We start from the raw sequence: 23,367 nt of genomic DNA, 5'->3' as shown, positions 1-23,367 counted from the left end.
TTGCTTCAGGGTTTGCTTTCGAAGTCAAAAAACGAGGTATATCGTCAAAGTCCTATTTTTGATTATATTTGTTTGATGAATTTGATCAGATTTTAGGTTTCAGTCGCAAAGGTTCAGAAAAGTTTTCTAAACTTATAATCTTTGCATATATTTGTGTTTTGGAAACTTTTTAAAAAAGTTTTAGTTAATTTAATGTCAATGATGAGTTAAAATCTAAATCGTTGGTTTAGAGTTGGAACAAAAAAGACGATTGTTTCAAAGTAATTTGGGTTTGACTTAAATGATGTAACAGTTTGTGGTCGACTTTTCCAAAAATTTTTACTTAGACAAATGAGGACTTTTAGTTTATAAAAAGTGTAGTTATATGAACTTGATCAGTTTTGCACCTCAATTGTACACAACCTTAACAAAAATCCGTTTATAAATGCTTGGTGTTCGTTTGTGGCCAAGGTTCAAGGTCATGCAACCTTTGACGTTTCCATTTGCGGTTGGGTTTTAACCTGCGACGTTGAATTCACCTTTTGTTCTTGATTTCACCCCTTCTGTGGTTTCCGATGGAATTGCATTCCAATGAACCTGTGCCTTTGTGCGGTTTTATTATGATTTCTATGGCAAACTGATAATGCACCGTTGTTTCGACATTCATGCTTCCAAGATAGTTTGCTAGTATATGTTAAACAGTGGGATATATATAAAGATATCTTGTTTCTTTTTTGGCAAGTTTTGTGGGTTATGTTTTTCTGTGAAATACTTTTAAGACCTGCTTTCTCAGATGTACCTGTAAGCGTTTTGAATCGTAACGTTAATGAAAGCGGTTCTCATGAATTAGTGATGTCCACATATATCTGTGCATGGCGTTTTATTAATCCAAGCTTGCCTTGACGTATTTTGAAAGGTTTTGAAAATTCTTTGCTAACACTGTGACCACAAGGGCAAGTTTGTAAATTTAATGATGATTTAACTGAAGAAAGATAAGTCTAGGTAAACATATTACAGTATCTAAGCATATTTTTGTGTACTTTGTAAATTGCCGGTACATCGGTTGATGCGTCGAATCTATTGTTTATAACTGTGAATTTTGCCGGATTTTCGACGTTTATTGGTAACTTACTTTGTACAGAAGTTTATAAAGCAACATAGGGCGACGATGTATTACTTGTTGTTAGCAATCATATTGCACCTTTGCACGCGAGATGGAGCACAAGCCATAGGAGCAGACCCGGATTATGGCTACTACTACCCAACTGCAAGTCAAGATGGCGACTTTCCGTTACGAAGTCCTCATTGTTCCTCACTGAAAACTTGTGACACCAGTAACGCCTGGACCAATGATGTTGCATTAATTCACCCCAAAGCCCCTTGCCAACTGCAAGTAGATTGCGTTGAGCTTTCGCGCATGGATGATTCCGTTCCAAATGACGCTCATGTGCTTTCGATACGCTCCAGTTATTTTACGTCGCTCTCTTATGACGACATGAAGAACTTTACGAAACTTGTGAAGCTACAAATTGAATACAACGATTTGGCATCGATTGCAAGTGGAACATTTAGAGCACAGGCTCTATTAGAGGTAATGTTGTTTTTATTTGTGTAAATGAAAACATTTTTGGGAAAAAAAAATTTTCAACCGAATCTTTTGCATTCTTTAAGAAAACAAACAATTCTATAAATAAAAAAGCGTTTTGCATTTTTATAACTATCGACTTTTTTGTTGTATTTTGCTACCTGCACCGTTTTTCCGTAAAAATCTATTGCAATTAATATCGATTTGTACAATCTGTGTCATCATTCAATGCACCACAGCAAGACACGTGCGATAATTGTGGCGCGTTTCTCTAATCTTCACACGTCCCGAGGGAACTTGATCGCTCGTTTACAGTGCGACACATAATAACACACCTCAATCGTTGTAATTTCGCGCCCCATTTTCGCGTTCTGTGTAAGGTGGAAGCTAAATCAATATTGATTACTGGAATATGCACCTTAGTCGTACCGATGTTTTGTGTTTTAAAAGTTACATGCGAAATTAAACGCAACTGGGTCACAGATAAATTCAAGAGCATGAACAGGAATGAAATATGCCCTTTAAAATGTTGCAGTTGTCTAAAATTAATAAACAGACACAACTATGTTTTTGATCAAATTACTTTTCAAGTCCGTGTATAGTGTTCCTAAGACACAACTAATTTCACCTATTTAAAGCACATTGATAATTGCAAAACTGAGACAATCGTATAATGTTGGCTTAATTTACCACAAACTGTTTCAAATCAGGTCTTTTGTTTATTTTTTAACTTCAAACAGCGTACAAAAATGAACCAGTTAACTGCCGTGTAATTGTAGCACTGCCGTTCGTCCTTTAATATTAATTAAAATGTTCATAATATGTATCTTAAAATGTTTTCTTTTTTACAGACACTCACTCTCGAAGGCAACGCAATGACAGCGATTGAAATTGGGACGTTTGACGGTCTATCTAAAGTCACCCAGCTAAAAGTTCACTACGATAAGATTGAGACCATTACATCAGGAAGCTTTAAGGGCCTCGGGAAACTTACGGATCTTGACCTAAGTTGGAACGCCATAAACAGGCTGGAGAGTGATGTTTTTTCTGGGGCCGAAACCCTACGCAGCATCGACCTGCAGGACAATAATATATCGTACATCGATGCATTTGCCTTTCGCAATCTTTTGGAACTTGAAACGTTGAACCTGAAATTAAATTCACTCTCACAGATTCCTACAAACCAGCTTAAAATTCTGCCCCGTCTTTCTTCATTAGAACTTGGAAAGAATCCGATCACAGAGATTGAGCGCTCTTCGTTAAAAGGAATGAAGTCACTCAGTCGACTTGACCTGGATCGTTGTGACATTGCGGACATAGCGAAATGGGCGTTCAAGAACAAAAAACTGCGCACTTTAACCCTATCTGGAAACCTGCTTCGCACACTGCCCAACCTCGGACGAATGCCGCGTCTGGTGAACCTAAATCTTAAAGAGAATAACTGGGTGTGCGACTGCAAGGCTTTGACAATGGTTAAATGGCTGCGTCGTACTGGCTTTCGGAACTTGACCGTGGTGTGCCAGAGTCCTGCTCGTACAGCTGGCGAAAATATGCTCCAGTTGTCTGTGGAGGAGCTGTGTCCGCCTCCTACACCAGAACCTGCTCCACGGACGCCGTACAGCACCGACATGGCGCCTACTGAGGAAACTCGCATTCTAGACGCCACAGATGATGCCATGACAGATTTTGTATCAACTACAAGTGCCACAACTGATTTGGAATCCACACCCTTTGCTTATGATGTCGTTACTGAAAGCGCTACGTCATCTGGTGATTATTATGACAGTCAGGAATATTTAGATGATTTGATCACACAAGCTTCCAATGTTTCCACAACTGCAGGGCATCCACATATGAGCCATCATGAGACAGACTCCTTGAAACCAGAAAACAAGACAAGGCTATCACACAAACCCCTAATCCCTGCCGTTACACACGATGTAGACACTTCAGTGATAGTTGCAATAGTTGTAGCTATGGCAATCGGCATAGGCGCCATTGCAGCCATGTTGGCGTGGCGCGTGGCGTCTCGTTGTCAACGGCAAAGGCGCCACGATTTTACGGGAGGTGTCGATATTGCGCTGTCAGGGACCCGGTGTCTTCCGCATGATAAAGAGATCCCTAACGGAAAGCGAAAGCAACCAGATATTGGGTCAGAAAGTAGAGACAATATGGATGTGATAATAACAACCCAAAACAAGAGCAATGATGTAAATGGCAACAGCCATCGGACCACCGAGGAATATTGTAATGTTAACAAAGCGACAACCAACGGTGGGACACCGGTGCAGTCAAACGGCCATACTCCAAAACTCTAAATTTCGGCACTTTTAAGAAGAGAACTGTATGTCTCCCGTTTAGAGCCGAGGGTTTGAACACAAAATGGAGATTAAATGAATTGACAGCAATACTTGACTTGACAAGGTTACATAAAGCGTGGTCGTAGCAACGAGTTTTTTTCTATGTTTTTTGTATTTCTGGTTTGCAGTTTAATTCTTGTTTGCTGCTAATCTGTACAAGGTATTGCGTTTCAATCCAGTTTTATGGATTGTTACTTTATCTTGTACAAGGTGTGACATTAAATGACACTAAAGCAAAGTAAACCTGTTAATTTTTTATCACTGCCAACGTATGTGCTATTTCCTTACATTTTATTCGCGTTTTCGTTGACTGATTGTTATCTTTTTTTGTCGCTTATTGTGTACAAATTAGTTAAAAATACTTTACACTGAAAGAGAAGCAAAACTTTGGAATGAAAACAATTTCATGGCTCGATTTATACACGTTGAGTAAAAATGTTTTCCAATATCTTGCAACTCTTATTACAATGCGAATTGCTGTGGACGTTGAAGCTGTTCAAGCTACTCTATTAGGAAAACTTTACGTCTTTTCAACCTTTTTTTAAGTGGATTCTTGTTCTAAAAGTTTGTTTGTGTTTAAATGTTGCCCCAACGAGCTTTATTCTTAATTTCAGTAGTTTTCTTTGCTTTAAACCGCATGTTCCACAACTTTGTGCAATCTTTCTTTTCTTGTTCTTTTCCGGAAATAAAGCGTAAACAATAAAAAGCTCGTTTCCGAGTATTTTGTGTAAAATGAGAATATGTAGTTTATTGTTTATAGGTTTTAACACTCAAAAACACGAAAATGCTATCATGTGGTAAACGTTTTTGTGGCAAATTGTAGCACAGTGAAAATCAACTTTTACAGACACCTTGGACTTGTATACTTATAAAGTATCCGGGCATTTATCACTACACGGTGTTTATCACTACAGGGTATTTAAGGTATTTATCACTACAATGTGCAATACTGCACCACGCAGCAACTTCAACTGTTAAATTTTATTGTCGATGAATTTGAAGTAAACGTTTCAAACGATTGTTTGCATACACTTTGGTCACATATGATATGAGTTGTTTTACCCCAAAGATCAGTGATATTTACCCTGATGAAGGCGACCTGTATAGGACGTCGAAACGTAGGTACAAAAATACCAATGCCAGAAGAGCTATATATTGATATTATGCCTGGCAGCAACAGCTTATTTAATATCAGTATAAGCTAAACCTTCGTACCGTTGTCAGCTTCGTAAAAGTCCGCGTTTCAATGTGTCAACTTCGTCAGTGAAACAAAATCGCTTGCTAAATCAGATTTCGCAGCATTTAGGCCGCCGGGCTGGCGCCACCGAATTCCCGATTGCTTTGGGTTTCATTCCCGATCTCTTGTTGATTGTTTCCTGTCTGTGGAAGCCTCTAATTTTGATTGGCTCAGCAGTGTCACGTGCATCTACAGCTTGCTGAGATTCCTGTGGTATTTTCTGTAACACAACCTTGTCGTCCTGTTTGATCAGGATAATTATGTATGTTTTTAGCCACAAGGGTATTTCCAATATATGTTTACAACGGTTTTGTCGGCAGTGAATATTTGTCGTATCGAATCTCATCTAGCCAATTTCTCTATTTGTATTTAAAGTATCAAGACATGTTCTGTGTTCTTTGAGAACCGCCGTGAGAAATATGAGTTGTACATTTTATGATCCCACATGGCATAGAACAGGTATGTTTAACCTGGGTGCAACAATCCAGAATATATGATAACAGTCACAGGGGTGCATGGGTACTAAGAAGTACATGAGAGTACACCAAAAAGTTGTAAAAGTTTCAATAATTTGCGGGGTGTGTATGATAACATACGCACTACCACTTTAAAACAGTAGTTCCTTAGAAAAATACCATTTCCTATTTGCGTTTTCCTAGCTAACAATTTCTCTTATGTCTGTCAACCAGTCATTACAGCCCCTAAATTGTTACTTCAATCACAAAAATGTGTGTGTGATCGCAGCATCGGTTTTAAGGGGTTCATAAGAGGGAAGTGGTTAACGAGTATTTTCTTAGAGGGCTGATGTGTTTAATAACCTAAGAGTTATGAGGTTATTTAGTCCAACAAAGGTGAAAAACTAAACAAGAAAAACAGTTTTTATCACACACACACATACCATGATGAAGTTGGACAAACTAAAAATTACGCCTAAGCTATGATATAGAGCTGCATGGGCAGCTAAGGCGTTGAGGAACTTTAAAAGTATTAAAGTTGGCGAATGGTCTGGGCCGGAAATCTTTGACCGCGATTGGCTGAGCTCTGGCCAATCACAGGCCGACTCTGCGGAAGTCTGACGTGTCACGCATCATCGGTTCACAGTCAGACATTCTTGAGGCTGAAAGCGTGTGACCTTTTGTGTATATGTGTCATCGTACAAAGGTCACCAGGTTTTTGATCGTCTTGACCTTTTACTCTACGCACATTGAGTTAAATATACTATTTGCATTTTCTTGATGTGTCCAATGCAAATTTGTTATATTTGTGTCAAATGTTTGTAGTTCTATATGCTTTGATTCATGCAGGTGTAAATTGTTAACAACTGGTTAAGACAGTGGTTCCCAACCTTTGGTGGACCGTGGCCCCCTAAAAGTCACTTTTTGGCCTCGTGGCCCCCTTTAAGTAACCCTGAAGGACCTGTGGCCCCCTTGTAAAAGGCAATCTCGTGTTGGAATTCGGTACTAATTTCGGCTTTAAACAGGTCTAATAGAGTAGTCAAGAATCCGCAATCGTGAAAAACCTCAATATAGACAAATAGTATGTGAAATAGTCGATTGAATTAGGAAAAAAAGTTAGAAAGAAAATCGCTTTTAGTGGGTGTTTCTAGTGAATCTACACCCGTGGCCCCCCGGAACACAGCTCGTGGCCCCCCTGGGGGGCCATGGGCCCTGGTTGGGAACCACTGGGTTAAGACAAAGTATATTCATTTTCTATTTTGTGCGCTAGACCGTGCAAGACGTACTTTGCCTTATACCTTTAGTCCAGGGATAAACATATATAATGGCGGCCGTGAGTTGAATAAAAAAAATTTGCTGAACATATGGCTTTAAAAAACTAGTTTGACTGCATTTTGTTGGAAACACATATTATCGGCTCACTAGCCGTACGCGTCGGACGTTTTGCAAGCTTGTTTTGTGAAAGCAAACAAACAGTTGAAATATTATAAGATACATTCTTTAAATGAGTTATATATAAACGAAAAATATGGAGACACTTGGCGGCCGGCAAAATAAGAGACCTGTGGTGCGGCCGTCATAGCGAAAAGGCAGTGCACGCCTACTTTAGGCCTTTGTTGAATGTTCTGCTTACTAATAGTGACATATGCTATTTTGACTTTTAACTCAAAAAAAAAAACCGCACTACAGGTGGCATTTTTCCTAAGGCCAATGTAGGGCATTAATTTTTTTCAAATGTCCAAAAAACTAATGTTTCTACTTCCTGATCTTGTTCCTAAATGGTTTAACCTTCCTATGTAATGTGACAAATAATGTGGATTCTTTTTTTCTTCTTGTTTAGATAGCTTACGGATCGACCGAAACAAGCCCAGTAACTTCGTTGTCGTTCCGAGACGACCCACCAGAGAAACGACTTGCAACGGTCGGATCAACTCTACCCCATACTGAAGTAAGCGAGTTTTAATACCTCCTGTCGGATGCTTGAATCGAGTTCTTTCGAGTTATTTCTTTTGAACTTGACCTTTTTCGAGTCCCATCCAGCAAAAGAGGGGTTTTAAATCGAGTCTTAAAGCCATAAATTTTCGGTTAGGTTTTGTCTCTTAAGCAGATTTGGGATAATCTAATGTTGTTGTAAGTTTCTGAATAATTTGGTTGTAATATTTTTACTTCGGACTACTTGGTGGGATTTATAGTAAAATATGCATACAGACGAATACGGATCATCGCGTACGATAAAGTCGCATAATTTAATTGATAAAAGCGCATTGTTAGGTTCGGCAAAATGGTTATGCAATTAACCGGATTCGTATGTATTACTATTTCAACAAAAGATTCGTTTTGTACTTGTAGAATAATAAATGCTTTCGCGTATTAACACATCTTTACTACCCTGTCTCTAATCAAGTGCGTAAACTAGCAACTGACATGCACAGAGGGAAGACCTAATGTAAGGTACTTAAAGGTATTAAGTCACACTGCTTTTCTTTTTGAATGAATAAGAAAAATCCTTTAAATTTATTAGTACTTTTTAAGGCGTATAATGTTTGAGACTTTCGTAACGTGTAATAACTTTTCGGTTGTATAGTTTTTCGATTAGCCCTAACACCTACACCTTATAATTTACACAATCACGTATTGTTTTCCTAAATGAACGGGTTTGCTGAAACTTTGCGCTTGGATTCAGAACAAGCTTGTGGATCCCGAGGGCAAAATCGTCCCCGTTAACGAACCTGGTGAGATAATGTCACGTGGTTATTGTGTCATGCTGAAGTACTGGGGTAACGAGGAACAGACCGCAGCATCGATTGACGAAAGTGGTTGGTACAGGACGGGGTGAGTCGGATTCCCCGTAACCCAAGAGTTATTAATTTGTATCCTGCATGCTACCTAATTTGGAAAAATGTAAACCGTTGCTTTTTTACATGTACAAATAAGAGAAACAGTTTTTGCGTTAATTTATACAACCTTGTCAAACAATACATCATGTGGAGCGGACCCAATGGTGGTGTTATTTACTACTTATTAAAGAAAGGTGGAAACAATTTAACCATAATAAAATGGCTTGTAGTTGCAGTACATCGCCGTTACAAGATTACTGGATATTTTATTAAAGGTCATCTTCAATGCCAGACTTTAAACGAAGTCGGCCAATAATAGTTTGCGGACACCTGCTTTAAAATATCAAAACATGCTAGGACGGGAAGAGCCCTATAGATAAATATAAGAAAATTTAAAACTTATACCGAATGCGACATTTGGTGAATGTCATAACATTTGAGCAGTTAATTCTATGCAATTCAAACCACAAGAACTGCAGGAAAATTTGACAACAAAAAAATCACCTAACAAATTATTATCCAATCTTGCAGAGACATTAGTCAAATGGACGAGGACGGATACATTAAAGTGATAGGAAGGATTAAAGACATGATCATCAGGGGTGGAGAAAATGTTTATCCAACAGAGGTGGAGGATTTTATTCACACTCATCCGAAAGTGGATGATGTGCAGGTCAGAAGACTCTTTTGAACATTTACAAACCAGTTTTAGTTTGACTTTAAATAGTTTATTGATTTTCATTAGTACATGTAATCAATTTTGGTTGATCAAACTGCCGTTTTAATTTCAAAAGCTCAAAATTAGCCTAGGTATTCTAATTGGTTTGTTTTTGTGTTTAAGACCGAGATTTTACAGTAACAAACGCTTTGTAAAATACAGTAAACCTCGGGTAATGACCCATTTTGACCAAAAAAATGTCCGAATTAGTCGAAAATCTGGATTAACCTAGGTTTACTGTATATATAATATGAAAATATTTTTTAATGTATGGAATACTAAGTATGATTTCAAGCAATAATTGTTCCCCTTTGAATTAAAATGACGGTTTAATTACACGAATTCGAAGTGTCCCAGTTCGTTGTTAAAATACCTTACATATTTCTTACCATTAAACCAAGGCTTTGGTTTAAGTGACAGTAAACCTACATTAATTCCACACAAGGGAAAATTTTTGGTGTCGATATTAAATAAGTAATTTTACCCCATCACTTACAAAGCATTGAGAAATTATGTCTTTAACTCTTTAGTCTGGGGCGATAACTCACAGAGAAAAACCTATTAATGTCTGTCCGAGTTTAGTTTGTCAAGTACACATTGATTGTTACAAAATATTGAAGATAAAAAGCAACAACGGTCGAAACAAAGTAACAAATTATAACATTTTTGAAGGTCATTGGCTTGCCTGACAAGCGCCTTGGTGAAGAAATCGGAGCATGGATCAAACTTAAGCAAGGAGAATTCGCCACTGAACAGGAAATTAGGGACTTTTGCAAAGGAAATGTACGTGTAGTGTCGAGACGTTTGTTGTTGTTACCAAACTAGAATAGCCGAAGCAAAGAACTACTTTGGCATTCTGAATTGTAAGGCGAAAGTCGTTACTACGTCTGAATGCATCCTCAATTTGCTTGTATCAAGTACGAGTGATTCATTTGGTGTGTCAGATCTTTTCCGGCAACATTGAAATTGACCTTCGAGTAGTTGGTATTCTGTAAGGAAATTGGAAATTTAGCACAAAGAATGAAATGAGCCCTAAGGGATAAGGGGCAAACTTCCTGAAACGTTTAAGACTCCAGGACGCTCTATTTGTATTGTAACTGATCAGGAACAAATCAAACGTTTACGTAAATTCAATTTGCTGCGTCATAGGATTGTTTAAAATTGTGCGATTTAATTTCAGATTTCTCATTTCAAGATACCGAAGTACATTAAATTTGTGGAAGAATATCCGATCACAGTAACACGAAAGGTAAGACCTGTAGTAAGGAGTTCTGCGAAAGGATACTGTTCAACGAACTAATATTTTTTTATGTCGTGAAACCGCTTTTTATCGTTTCGCGTATCCGCTGTGTCATTTTAAAAACACATTACATCCAATATGTAAACTCATCTTATGGATTTTACTTAACATCAACGCACAACTGTCCTTTTCAGCCGTCTTAAGCCAGTGATAAAATTAGGAATTGTTCCAGTCACAGTTGCATGTGGGCCTAAACTTGCTACCCAAACCTGACTTAGGCTCAAATGTTGATGAAACTTCTGCGCAGTGAATCCTGAATGTGAATTCAGGTCCAAAACTGAGCCCGAATCCGACCCGAAATACCTGACCCTGCTTACCAGTATTTTTGACATCGTATACAGATTGGTAAACACACATACAGTGGCGGTGCACTTAAATTTCCAACCCATTTGTCCAGTGATGTATAAGTTGATGGTTGATACGTTGGTAAAACGAATCAAAAACGTGCTGTTGCTGTTTTTTCAGGTCCAAAAGTTCGTCATGAGAAAAGAATATGCCAAAGAGCTGGGCCTAGAATAACAATCTTTTCCTTTTTTAATCAACAATTTTGCTCATTTTAATTATGCGCAGTAACAAATTACTTGTGTTATCACGTTACATAATTAATCGTGCAAAATAGTGTGATGTACAAATTAGTAGTACTGTTAATCTGTGTTGACAGTACGGTCGAAATTGCTTTTTACGAAAAACCTCTAAAAACGTGGCGAAAAACCGCCAAGTTATGGTGTACAGCCGTGTATACCAACGGTCCTAATTACGCTATGCAAATCAATGAAGGCCAAATTAAAGCTATTGGTTTGTTAATATGCAACTGGTGTCCTGTTTTAGCATTGTGACTTATTTGGGGGTATCAAAAAGTTTGATTATTACGCTTTTTAATTAATTGCATTTAACCCCGAAAATGTAATATATTTTTGCATATAAAACGAAAGTAAAACAAATATGCGCTCCTTTTTTACAAATCATTTCTGAAGTATTAAAGTGCTCTTTAAGCTGAAAGGGAATTATAACATTTTTTTTAATTTTTTATTTTTCTGCTTGCTTATGCAGCAACCCTAAACTTCTGTATACATTTTATAAATCATGTCGTGATAATTTTTTGCAATTATATGCGTAATTTAAATCGCGGTGTTTGCTAAACCTTATTGCTTTTGTTTTTAATATTTTGTTGTCGTTCGGTGTTTTTCTCTGCTTAACCGAAGAATTGTTTCCACTTTTGGCTCATTTAACTTATGTTGTATTAAATTTGTACACGTTATTGTTTTATCCTCTGACAAACGAAAAATCCAATTGGTAGAATTTCGAAATGTCGATAATACTGATTTTTTCCGAGTACGTTCAAAATCTTCAAAATTTAAGATGTGTAATAGTTGTTGCACCACAAGCGTTATTAACAATTAAGACATCTTCACATCAGTTAATTTCTGTTACTTTTATTACTTGCGCCCTAACCTGTGTAATTTTTATTCTATTGCAAACTGTTGTTGTCGATTTGTGCGTATCAGTACATTTTTGGTGCTGCAACATATTACTTGAATCATAGACTTTGGCCGGCTTGGATACGAGTGTTTACATTTTCATTAGTTTTAATCTTTTCCGACACCATCGTCAAAATACAGGTTAGAAAAGACTACGAGCGACTTCACAAATTAGAAACGTGCTTAAAGCAGGGAGTCGAACCGATTGTCATATAAGTTCAGGTTCGGTTTGGTTTACTTTGTTTTGATTTTAGGGGTTCGGTTCAGGTTTTAAAAAACGTATTTTTTCGGGTTCGGGTTTTGTTCCGGAACAGGTTGGCACTTTTAAACCGGTTCAAATCCCCTTTTGTTTAATTCTACTTTTACCCATCATCCACATGGCCTTTTTAACCTCTAAAGAATTTTGAATGTGCACGGCGAAACACCTTTTAATTCGTCATTTTTGACACGCCCTATAGCGCTTCTCACGTATTCATCTGTGTTTTTTTTTGACAAAAAATATACAAACTGCACTTTTACTGGTTCGAGTGCAACGCAAAACAAAATAAAGGTTCAACTCGTTGGGGTTTTTAGGAAATGGTAATTAGCGATTCAGGTTCGGTTCGGGTTTAATAAAATAAACAGGTTTGCAGGTTCAGTTTTAATTAGACTCCCTGGTTAAAAGCACGATAATATAAAAATAATAACGTCATAATTCAATAATATTATATGATTTACGTGTTGTACATCATTTGATTAATTAGAACTAATAAAAATAAGAAAAGCGAAGTTCGTTTGCAGAATAATAACAGAAGAAAATGGTTATTAAATACGTCAGAAAATTAAAGCAAAATCCGGTTTTCGGTATGTTTTCGTCGGAATATTCCAGTACCAAACGGATTAGATCCAGTTTCTGCCTCCTTCCGAAAAAGCCTTAGGGTTTTTTCGAAAATCGAGTCAAAATTTTCCATTTTAGAAACTGGTTTAAACCGGTTTGGAGGTTCGGTAGGAGGCAGAAACCGGTCATAACCGGTTTGAAACTGGAATATTCCCACGAAAACCCACCCAAAACCGGACTTTTCTTCAATTTTGTGACCCCCAAAAATCGAAAAAACGGAAAGGCTATAGCCTTAGGTTTTTTTCAAACATCGGGTCGAATTTTTCCATTTTTGAAACTGGTTTAAACCGGTTTGGAGGTTCGGCAGGAGGCAGAAACCGGTCAAAACCGGTTTGAAACTGGCATCTTCCCATGAAAACCCACCCAAAACCGGATTTTTTATCGATTTTTTTGACCCCCAAAAAACGAAAAAACGGAAAGACTAAAGCCTCAGGTTTTTTTCAAAAATCGGGTCAAAATTTGCTATTTTAGAAACTGGTTTAAACCGGTTTGGAGGTTCGGTAGGAGGCAGAAACCGGTCATCACCGGTTTGAAACTGGAATATTCCCACGAAAACCCACCCAAAACCGGACTTTTCTTCAATTTTGTGACCCCCAAAAATCGAAAAAACGGAAAGGCTAGCCTTAGGTTTTTTCAAAAATCGGGTTAAAATTTTCGATTTTTAAAACTGGTTTAAACCTGTTTGGAGGTTCGGTAGGAGGCAGAAACCGGTCATAACCGGTTTGAAACTGGAATATTCCCACGAAAACCCACCCAAAACCGGATTTTTCATCGATTTTTTGACCCCCAAAAATCGAAAATACGGAAAGGCTATAGCCTTAGGTTTTTTTCAAAAATCGGGTCAAAATTTTCGATTTTAGAAACTGGTTTAAACAGGTTTGGAGGTTCGGTAGGAGGCAGAAACCAGTCATAACCGGTTTGAAACTGGAATATTCCCACGAAAACCCACCCAAAACCGGATTTTTCATCGATTTTTTGACCCCCAAAAATCGAAAATACGGAAAGGCTAGCCTTAGGTTTTTTCAAAAATCGGGTTAAAATTTTCGATTTTTAAAACTGGTTTAAACCTGTTTGGAGGTTCGGTAGGAGGCAGAAACCGGTCATAACCGGTTTGAAACTGGAATATTCCCACGAAAACCCACCCAAAACCGGATTTTTCATCGATTTTTTGACCCCCAAAAATCGAAAATACGGAAAGGCTAGCCTTAGGTTTTTTCAAAAATCGGGTCAAAATTTTCGATTTTTAAAACTGGTTTAAACCTGTTTGGAGGTTCGGTAGGAGGCAGAAACCGGTCATCACCGGTTTGAAACTGGAATATTCCCACGAAAACCCACCCAAAACCGGACTTTTCTTCAATTTTGTGACCCCCAAAAATCGAAAAAACGGAAAGGCTAGCCTTAGGTTTTTTCAAAAATCGGGTTAAAATTTTCGATTTTTAAAACTGGTTTAAACCTGTTTGGAGGTTCGGTAGGAGGCAGAAACCGGTCATAACCGGTTTGAAACTGGAATATTCCCACGAAAACCCACCCAAAACCGGATTTTTCATCGATTTTTTTACCCCCAAAAATCGAAAATACGGAAAGGCTATAGCCTTAGGTTTTTTTCAAAAATCGGGTCAAAATTTTCGATTTTAGAAACTGATTTAAACAGGTTTGGAGGTTCGGTAGGAGGCAGAAACCAGTCATAACCGGTTTGAAACTGGAATATTCCCACGAAAACCCACCCAAAACCGGATTTTTCATCGATTTTTTGACCCCCAAAAATCGAGAAAAACGGAAAGGCTATAGGCTTAGGGTTTTTTCAAAAATCGGGTTAAAATTTTCGATTTTAAACACTTGTTTAAACCTGTTTGGAGGTTCGGTAGGAGGCAGAAACCGGTCATAACCGGTTTGAAACTGGAATGTTCCCACGAAAACCCACCCAAAACCGGATTTTTCATCGATTTTTTGACCCCCAAAAATCGAAAATACGGAAAGGCTATAGCCTCAGGTTTTTTTTAAAAGTAGGGTCAAAATTTTCGATTTTAGAAACTGGTTTGGGGGATCGGCAGGAGGCAGAAACCGGCTATAACCGGTTTGAAACCGGAATATTCTCGCAAAATCCACCGAAAACCGGATTTTTCTTCGATTTTTTGACCCTCAAAAATCGAAAATACGGAAAGGTCATAGACTTAGGTTTTTTTCAAAAATCGGGTCAAAATTTTCGATTTTAGAAACTGGTTTAAACCGGTTTGGAGGTTCGGTAGGAGGCAGAAACCGGTCATAACCGGTTTGAAACTGGAATATTCCCACGAAAACCCACCCAAAACCGAATTTTTCTTCGATTTTTTGACCCCCAAAAATCGAAAAAACGGAAAGGCTATAGGCTTAGGGTTTTTTAAAAAGTAGGGTCAAAATTTTCGATTTTAGAAACTGGTTTGGGGGATCGGCAGGAGGCAGAAACCGGCCATAACCGGTTTGAAACCGGAATATTCTCGCAAAAACCCACCGAAAACCGGATTTTTCTTCAATTTTTTGACCCTCAAAAATCGAAAATACGGAAAGGTCATAGACTTAGGGTTTTTTCAAAAATCGGGTCAAAATTTTCCATTTTAGAAACTGGTTTAAACCGGTTTGGAGGTTCGGCAGGAGGCAGAAACCGGTCAAAACCGGTTTGAAACTTGCATCTTCCCATGAAAACCCACCCAAAACCGGATTTTTTATCGATTTTTTTGACCCCCCAAAAACGAAAAAACGGAAAGACTAAAGCCTCAGGTTTTTTTCAAAAATCGGGTCAAAATTTGCTATTTTAGAAACTGGTTTAAACCGGTTTGGAGGTTCGGTAGGAGGCAGAAACCGGTCATCACCGGTTTGAAACTGGAATATTCCCACGAAAACCCACCCAAAACCGGACTTTTCTTCAATTTTGTGACCCCCAAAAATCGAAAAAACGGAAAGGCTAGCCTTAGGTTTTTTTCAAAAATCGGGTCAAAATTTTCGATTTTAGAAACTGGTTTAAACCTGTTTGGAGGTTCGGTAGGAGGCAGAAACCGGTCACAACCGGTTTGAAACTGGAATATTCCCACGAAAACCCACCCAAAACCGGATTTTTCATCGATTTTTTGACCCCCAAAAATCGAAAATACGGAAAGGCTATAGCCTTAGGGTTTTTTCAAAAATCGGGTCAAAATTTTCGATTTTAGAAACTGGTTTAAACCTGTTTGGAGGTTCGGTAGGAGGCAGAAACCGGTCATAACCGGTTTGAAACTGGAATATTCCCACGAAAACCCACCCAAAACCGGATTTTTCGACCCCTGACAGTATTTACTGAAAAAGATTATGTGCCTAAAAAGCAATATATTTGGATATACCATTTGGATATATGTATACATAAGGTTAATAACGATTTAAAAGCAACGAATATCGGTCGCAATTGAATGAAGATGTTCAAATTGACCTTAGAGAACTTTACCACCACTAAGCATTGTGAATTTTGACATTATTTGCGCGTACAGAAAAGTGCCCCACTGAGCATTGTGAATTTGACATTATTTGGCGCGTACAGAAAAGTGAAGACCACAACAGAATCTTTGAAATATGTGCTGTATATTGAGAATATGTGATGTGTGATGTATATTGAGAGTTTATTTCGCTTGTTGAGAGACATCATAGCGACACAATTGCACTAAAACAATCACTAAGCCGGAAATAGCTGCGCAACGTTAAATGGATCGTAAAATATTGGAGGGTACAATTGTTGGTAATATTATTGTTTCACAAAATAAATGCAATTTGCTGTAATACACTTTGGCGACATTTTCTGTCTAAATAAGATACGTATGATGCAGATATTGATGATTTATTAATGTGTCAAAATAGCATCAAAAATCACCAAACTTTAATGCCCAAAATTACACTACATGGTTTCGAATAACTTTTATGCCTGGTGTTTTATTTCTTGTCTCTCCTGTTTTACAATAGATGATCTAAACCTATTTGCATTGTTGCAATAGCTTACATGTTGCCCCCCTCCCGACCATGATTTTGCAACGAAGACAAACTTTTGCTACCTAAAATATGCTTTCAATTTAAGAGTTTCACAGAAACAGGCTTCAAGGTGTTAACGGACGAAAACGCTAGCCTGAACACATACATACATGCCCACTACCAAACCCTCACCCCAACTTGTTTAAAATGCCCAAATTAGTACCGAAATTCATATTTACCGAGGTGAAATTACGATGCCAGTTTCAACTTATTTGAAGTCAAACCCAAGAGAAATGTTGTATTCAAACTAAAACCGGATCCAACTTGAAACTCTGTCGTGGCTCCCTCCCCTGAAATTTATCTCCATACGAACTGTATTGCACGGTCCCAATAAACAGAATAATAAAACCTGGTTTTCACTTGTATTCATGTTGTCATGATATAAAAACAAAGCAATAAATAATAAACAATTACAGGTGCATAGGCTATGCAATAAAGAGTATTTGAACTAGCAAGTGGGCGCAACTAAAATTCAACACTTTTATAAGTACATAGAACGCAGACATGAATATTTGCTTGACTAAGAGTGAACAAATGTTGCCATCGTTTAATTCACACCCGGGATATATTAACATAGCATGACTTGTGTTACTTTAATATTGACATTGGTTTTGTTAAAATATTTCAAACACAAAATTACGACATAGTTACCATACAAAGGTAAAGCTTTGGGACTAGCAAACTTTACAAGTAATTGATTGATGAAAGACAACATAGGACACCACAGATATACAGTTATACAGAGGTATACAAAACATTTAAGACAGCAACTGTTCGGTGTAAAGCATGAACGTGCTACAGCTTGAAGTTATAGAGCGCCATTTTACTTTTGCATTCGGTTAAATCAATTACAACGATAGTTTATAGATCGTTTACGTCACAGCGATGGTTTGCAGCAAACTTTACAGTAATCAACAGTTGGCAAATTAATAAAATGATTTCTAAACCAGATATGTTGTGCATATAACTACCTAGCGCCTCAAGCGGAACCATGATTGCAATATAAACAGAAAATAAGAACTATAAAAAAACATGCACAAATGCAAATGTTAAAACATGCAATGTTTGCCTATGCACAATAACATTAAACATTATTAGTCTAAGCAAAAATTAGACACTGCAGTATTGGTGAATTACAACAGTCAATACGAAACCATTTTAAATTAACATAAAATATTTAAAGTATACATAAACGTTGCATAACACTGAAATGTCTGTTAACACGGATTAAGGCAAGCTTAAATAAGATATTTTTCAATACCTAATTATTCATGTTTCTAGTAACAAATAAAACGCACATCATAAAACATTTTGTGCACAAAATGCATAAACAACTACATGAATATGTAACAAGTATGTGTTAGTGTTTACAGGATTTCGTGTGAACAAGCAATAAAATCTTGTACTGTTTAGTCAAAATTATTGAGCAGTTTCGCAACCGGCTGCATGCACATGACGTCAGAAATATATGTCATTGTGACGTAGGAGAAGAGCAACTCAACAGTATATTGTACCGTGACGTCACCTTTTTACGCCATATATCACTATAGTGACGTAACTTGTACACCAGAAAAAAACACCAGATGAAATGCTTGTTCGGAACGTTGATGATGTGACGTTATTTTCGTCACAGTGACGAAGGAAGTTGCGATGAAGAAATACAATGCTGTGTTGGATGCTTCCAGAACGACGGTGATGGCGTCAGGGGGAATTCCCGCGCTAAAGCTGCCGTTCGTCGGACACCAGTGGAGTGGGGACGGCCTCTGAAAAACATAAGTTAGTTATAAACACTGAACAAATAACGAAAATTCGGCCTATGCAGACAGAAAAAAAATTTAATGTTTATTTACACCATCTAATTAACTTGCACGTTTTGCTTACCTTTTGCGTTTTATAAAATATTGTCTTCGTCTTCTTGCTCGACCTATGACGTAATGCAAGGGTTCAGCATCTGAAAAACAAATCAATTTTTTTAATCACGTGTTTAGGTATCAGGGGCGGAAGAGCAAGTAATAACAAACGTCGGCATACTTACATTTGATTTTGAAAAAAGCGTTTTTTTTTCCTTATTGTTCTGTTTCAGCAGGTAAACGTCAAGTAGAATCTGTAAAAAGAGAAAACCTAATTTTCTAAACCTACTAAAGCCTTAGGAAGCTGAAAAACAGAAACAAAATGTGGTATACCTGCAAAAGAGAAAAACATTAAATACTAAAGATAACCTGTAAAACAGAAGAGTCTGTGACAGTCTTAAAATGGTGTTTCTTTTAACTTTCAATCCCTAAAAACCTTAAATCTGTGAACAAAACAAAGTTTGGTTAAACCTGCAAAAGAATAAAAAAGGTTAAACCTTCAAAATAAATAAAATCCTGAAAACCTGTATAACAAAACGGTCTAACAGGCTAAACACAAATTTGCTTATGTTGTTTGTTGTTTATTTTAACTTGCAATCCCTAAAAACATTAAATCTGTGAACAAAACAAAGTTTGTTAAAACCTGTATAGAAAACATAAATTTTCACTAAAATGATTGTTTTCCTATCATCTGCAAAACAGCAAACAGTTTTTTACAATTTTTGAAAGGTGAAACCTAAATCTGAAAAACAAAACAAGTCAAAGGTTAAGTTTATTCAAAGATTTAAAATAAATATGTTTATAGAAATCCAAAACCTGAAAAAAAAAAACAGAGTGTTAGAAAATTTAGATTAATTTGAAAAAGATTTCGGTACCTGAAAAACAAAAACAGAGCAAGTTTAAACCTGTAAAAAATGTAAAAGGTTATTTGCTGTAAGACAAAAACAGGAGGTTAATAGCAACACAAATTTCAGAATACCTGCTAAATTATGAACTGCATTGAACGGTTTTGCAGAAGTAGTTTTCACATTTTTCCATATTTTTAATACATACAAAATTAATATTTTGACTCCAATTCTGAAAAACAAAAACACAATTAGATTCTAAAAGTTAATGAGAAAAAAACAAGAAACTTACAATTTAATGTCAGTTGACTTGGAAGGGAACAACAGCAAAACCTGACAACTAAACTGTTTTACGTTCTATCTCTTGACGATGGCGGATCGCGCGGTTAGAGCGAGCGACGGGCGATAAACAGCACACAACAATAACATGAAGAAACTGTCGGCTGATGTAAAAGGCACAACACCCCCCAAGAACTGATCTACCTAATCAGAAGTAAAAGGATAGAAAAAGTGAACTCGCACAGTTTTGTTGATGAAAGAGGGAAAACGACAGACAAATGTAGTTGCAGTTTTGGTTGAAAAAATACTAATCTCGACAATTAATTGCCAAAGAAACGGTGGAAATTGTCGTATATCTTCTGCGCAAACAGATTGTTCGTCTGATTCGTAGGATAAGGATCTGAAAAAACGCTGGAACCGCCATCGTCCCTGCGCGGCCGACGTAAAAGTACACAAGCTTGCCTCAACTAATTGCCTGCCTACAACCGCCGCAAATTAGCCTAGAAAAGTAGAAAGTGAGTCTGTCGTGTTTTCAACCACCCAAAACGCCATCGCCCCAAAATGACTGGATGGCCGGGTCAAGCAGGAAAACGAAACTGAAGTATATATATGTAATAAATAAACTTAAATCCACACAAAAAAATAGGTATGACCAGCAAAATGGGGAAATAGGGCTTTGTATTCGGCAAAAACTTTCGTTATTGTAAAACTATATGGCGAATAGCATGAGTTATTAAATCACACGTTTGATATCCAATTCGCAGCCTCTTCTTAGTGAAGAAAACTTTGAAACGGATGTACAAGCATGGATAATACAAGCTGGTCAAAACCGAAAAAAATCCACAACGTCCCTAATTTTACAGTTAGCATAAGCGCAGAGGTATTTTGAAAGAGACAGTGACGTTTGGCGTATAACTCAACACTGTATCACTGCCCCTGGCCTTCGAGACCCCCCACAAGGACCCAAGCATTTTAGGCAAACGCAGGGCTGGGGAAAACATTTAACAACAGTTTGCGCCCTACCAGGGTGACTCACAGGACTTTTCGGGCTATATGCTATGCCGGCCTCCTCGGACCCACGAGCCTGGGTCTTCATTGAAAGTAGCTGTGTCCGTACTAGGTCCTGCCTACACCGCGGCCAATGCAATGCGGTGGAGGCCATGCCCAGACCGTGTTTCTATGCGCACCTTATTTTAGCTAAAACCATTTAGCAACGCGCCACACCTAACTAGTACTCGATCTAAGCTAAAGTCCCTAGGTGGCGCGCGAATCCCAAACGTACCCCACCTACGTTACCTAACCTAACCTTAGTTAACGAGTGCCCCTGTAACTCTAGCCCTAGCGCCAACTTGCTGAAATGGTAGCACTCCTATCGACTTGGGCCATTCTTTGACCGAGGAAGACTTCCTTTACGGGTCCACCTCGAACAAAGAATAGGTCACTCAACCCTAGCGCCAGATAATCTAAGTTAGGCCTAACAGTTCCACAATCCCGGTTGACCCACGACAGACTCCTATGTTTACATACAAATTGATAATTGAAGTTGAAGAAAATGGCGATGAATGAAGGTTGACGGGTTCGTAGAGTAGAATCTGATTCTGCAAACAAAGTAACATGTTAAGTATAGTGTACACTGTGCTACCAATTGTGATTATAAATCTACAATACAGTTGAAGCCAAAGACTGAGCATAAACGCGCGTTGCAGGTTTCAGAATCGGCGCCGATTACAAAAAGCGCACCTGCATGTGTGACGTCACAATGCCTAAAGCGCGTTGCGACTGCCTATAGTGCCAGGAACTGTTTATCTAGCTTTTATAGTTTCTGATTGAGTTAGGTTTGTAAACCCAGCATAACAAAGAAGGAATGATTCACAAATAATGCCTTTATCTAGTTTCTCAATTTACATATTTATGATTTAGATAAAATATGCGACAGAACTACTATCTGCAAGAATTTATACACAGATAAAATGATTACACTTTGGTTCAAACAACCGCATGTTTTTCAACATTATGAACTTCGGTTTGTAACTTCATGACAAGAAAGGAACTGATTTATAAATAACGCCCTTAACGTTAACTATCTAAATTTTCATAGTACAAATTTTTTAAAACAGCATAAACTTGGAACATAACAACTTAAAGCCCCACGAATATAAAGTGTTTACACATAGTTTCCAATAATTTCATGCATAATATTATCATCACAATACTTTCTATTAAGTGATAAAATCATTAAGTTGGATTTACCTTGTAGCTTGATGTTTCCACCTCCGCACACCGCAAACAACACGAGACAAATGACTTTGTCAGGAAGGACTTTGGCACGGGAAAAAAACTTGAAGATCGCTGATTGGTTGTGCCTAGTCATGCGTATCAATTGCTGATGTGATGCGTAAAACAATCGGGGGGCGACTTTTGGTGATTTATTTTGAAATAAGAAACCAACAAAAAGTTCATGTTGTTAGTTTTAAGATCATAAAATACCAATTTCTCCCGCTGCTGACATTGCATCATATAAATTGACCAAATTCGATTACACGTGTTATATACCAAAACAAGTTGATGGTAGAGGGGTTATATTTAATACAGTCGCTCGAATATAAAAATGGAAAAAATAAAGCACTAAGACCAATAGACAGTAAAATCCATGGTTCAAAATCAGTTTCATGAAATATATTTCACACATACAACTTACTGATCTTGTTCAATCAAAGGATTTTGGGATTTTTCTTCCAATTCTTGTCCCCGAAAATCGAAAAAATGGAAAGGCCCTTGTTTTTTTTTTGGAAAATCGGGTCAAAATTGTTGACTTCCAAATCTAGTTTAAACTGGTTTGGAGGTTCGGTAGAAGGCAGAACCCGGCTCTAACCAGTTTTAAACAGGAATATTCCGGCGAAAGCCTACCGAAAACCGGATTTTTCTTCAATTTTTGACCCTAAAAATCGAAAAAATGGAAAGGCCCTTGTTTTTTTTCGAAAATCGGGTCAAAATTGTTGATTTCCAAATCCGGTTTAAACCTGTAGATTTGGAGGTTCCGTAGGAGGCAGAAACCAGTTTAAACCGGTTTAAAACTGGAATATTCCGGCGAAAATCCACCGAAAACCGGATTTTTCTTCCAATTTTTGGCCCCGTAAATCCAAAAAATAGAGTTTTTTTTTCGAAAATCGGGTTAAAATTTTTGATTTCCAAATCCGGTTTGGAGGTTCGGTAAGAGCAGAAACCGGCTTCAAGCAGTTTGAAACTGCAATAATGCCGCGAAAACCCACCTAATGGTTAAATAAACAAACCATTTGTTATTTTATCTCAAATTAGGATTTTTAGACATAACAGTAACTTGCAAATGCGCAAGTTACATAACAACACAAAAGAGAAAGGCGTCTCGATCAAACTAGCTATTTACAGAATAATTAAAAACATATCAGTGATATGATATCACTATGCAATTTTTGGAAAAAATGTGCATCTTTGAATTAAAGTTACCTATTTATTAATTACTGCTTTCTGTTGTTGGGATTCTTCAACCTCTTTCCTGGCATGA

At 37.5% G+C, this 23,367-nt stretch overlaps 3 protein-coding genes and 1 long non-coding RNA gene across 6 annotated transcripts in view; 2 read left to right on the top strand and 2 right to left on the bottom strand.

The window, feature by feature from the left end:
- Positions 1–12,031, top strand: part of LOC145203669 (medium-chain acyl-CoA ligase ACSF2, mitochondrial-like) — a 39,377-nt gene extending 27,346 nt beyond the window's left edge. For both annotated transcript variants that reach the window (XM_080075924.1, XM_080075923.1), the window contains exons 10-15: positions 7,457–7,564; positions 8,300–8,448; positions 8,985–9,126; positions 9,844–9,954; positions 10,352–10,420; positions 10,937–12,031. In XM_080075924.1, coding sequence (XP_079932050.1) covers positions 7,457–7,564; positions 8,300–8,448; positions 8,985–9,126; positions 9,844–9,954; positions 10,352–10,420; positions 10,937–10,990 — 633 coding nt within the window. In that variant the 3' untranslated portion in view covers positions 10,991–12,031. The remainder of the gene's footprint in view (positions 1–7,456; positions 7,565–8,299; positions 8,449–8,984; positions 9,127–9,843; positions 9,955–10,351; positions 10,421–10,936) is intronic.
- On the top strand, positions 224–4,645 carry LOC145203668 (uncharacterized). Its single transcript, XM_080075922.1, has 2 exons — positions 224–1,570; positions 2,416–4,645. The coding sequence occupies exons 1-2, from the start codon at positions 1,148–1,150 to the stop codon at positions 3,880–3,882; spliced, it is 1,890 nt and encodes a 629-aa protein (XP_079932048.1). The 5' UTR covers positions 224–1,147; the 3' UTR covers positions 3,883–4,645.
- A 5,166-nt stretch (positions 12,032–17,197) lies between the features above and the next one.
- On the bottom strand, positions 17,198–19,166 carry LOC145204784 (uncharacterized). Of its 2 annotated transcripts, none has more exons than XR_013853529.1 (4): positions 19,036–19,166; positions 18,888–18,956; positions 18,734–18,803; positions 17,198–18,615 (listed from the first exon to the last, which is right to left on the bottom strand). It is a non-coding gene; the product is annotated as an uncharacterized LOC145204784 (long non-coding RNA). The 2 variants fall into 2 exon arrangements; XR_013853530.1 differs by having other exon boundaries at positions 19,072–19,166.
- Positions 19,167–19,548: 382 nt separating this feature from the next.
- LOC145204933 (uncharacterized) lies at positions 19,549–22,408 on the bottom strand. The gene is made up of 2 exons (XM_080077547.1): positions 22,077–22,408; positions 19,549–21,424 (listed from the first exon to the last, which is right to left on the bottom strand). The coding sequence occupies exons 1-2, from the start codon at positions 22,195–22,197 to the stop codon at positions 21,165–21,167; spliced, it is 381 nt and encodes a 126-aa protein (XP_079933673.1). The 5' UTR covers positions 22,198–22,408; the 3' UTR covers positions 19,549–21,164.
- Between the last annotated feature and the right edge of the window lie 959 nt (positions 22,409–23,367).

This window comes from Phallusia mammillata, chromosome 8 (assembly GCF_965637545.1).
Source record: "Phallusia mammillata chromosome 8, kaPhaMamm4.hap1.1, whole genome shotgun sequence".
NCBI classification, from domain to species: Eukaryota; Metazoa; Chordata; class Ascidiacea; order Phlebobranchia; family Ascidiidae; genus Phallusia; species Phallusia mammillata.
This window is presented reverse-complemented; position numbering and strand designations above follow the sequence as displayed.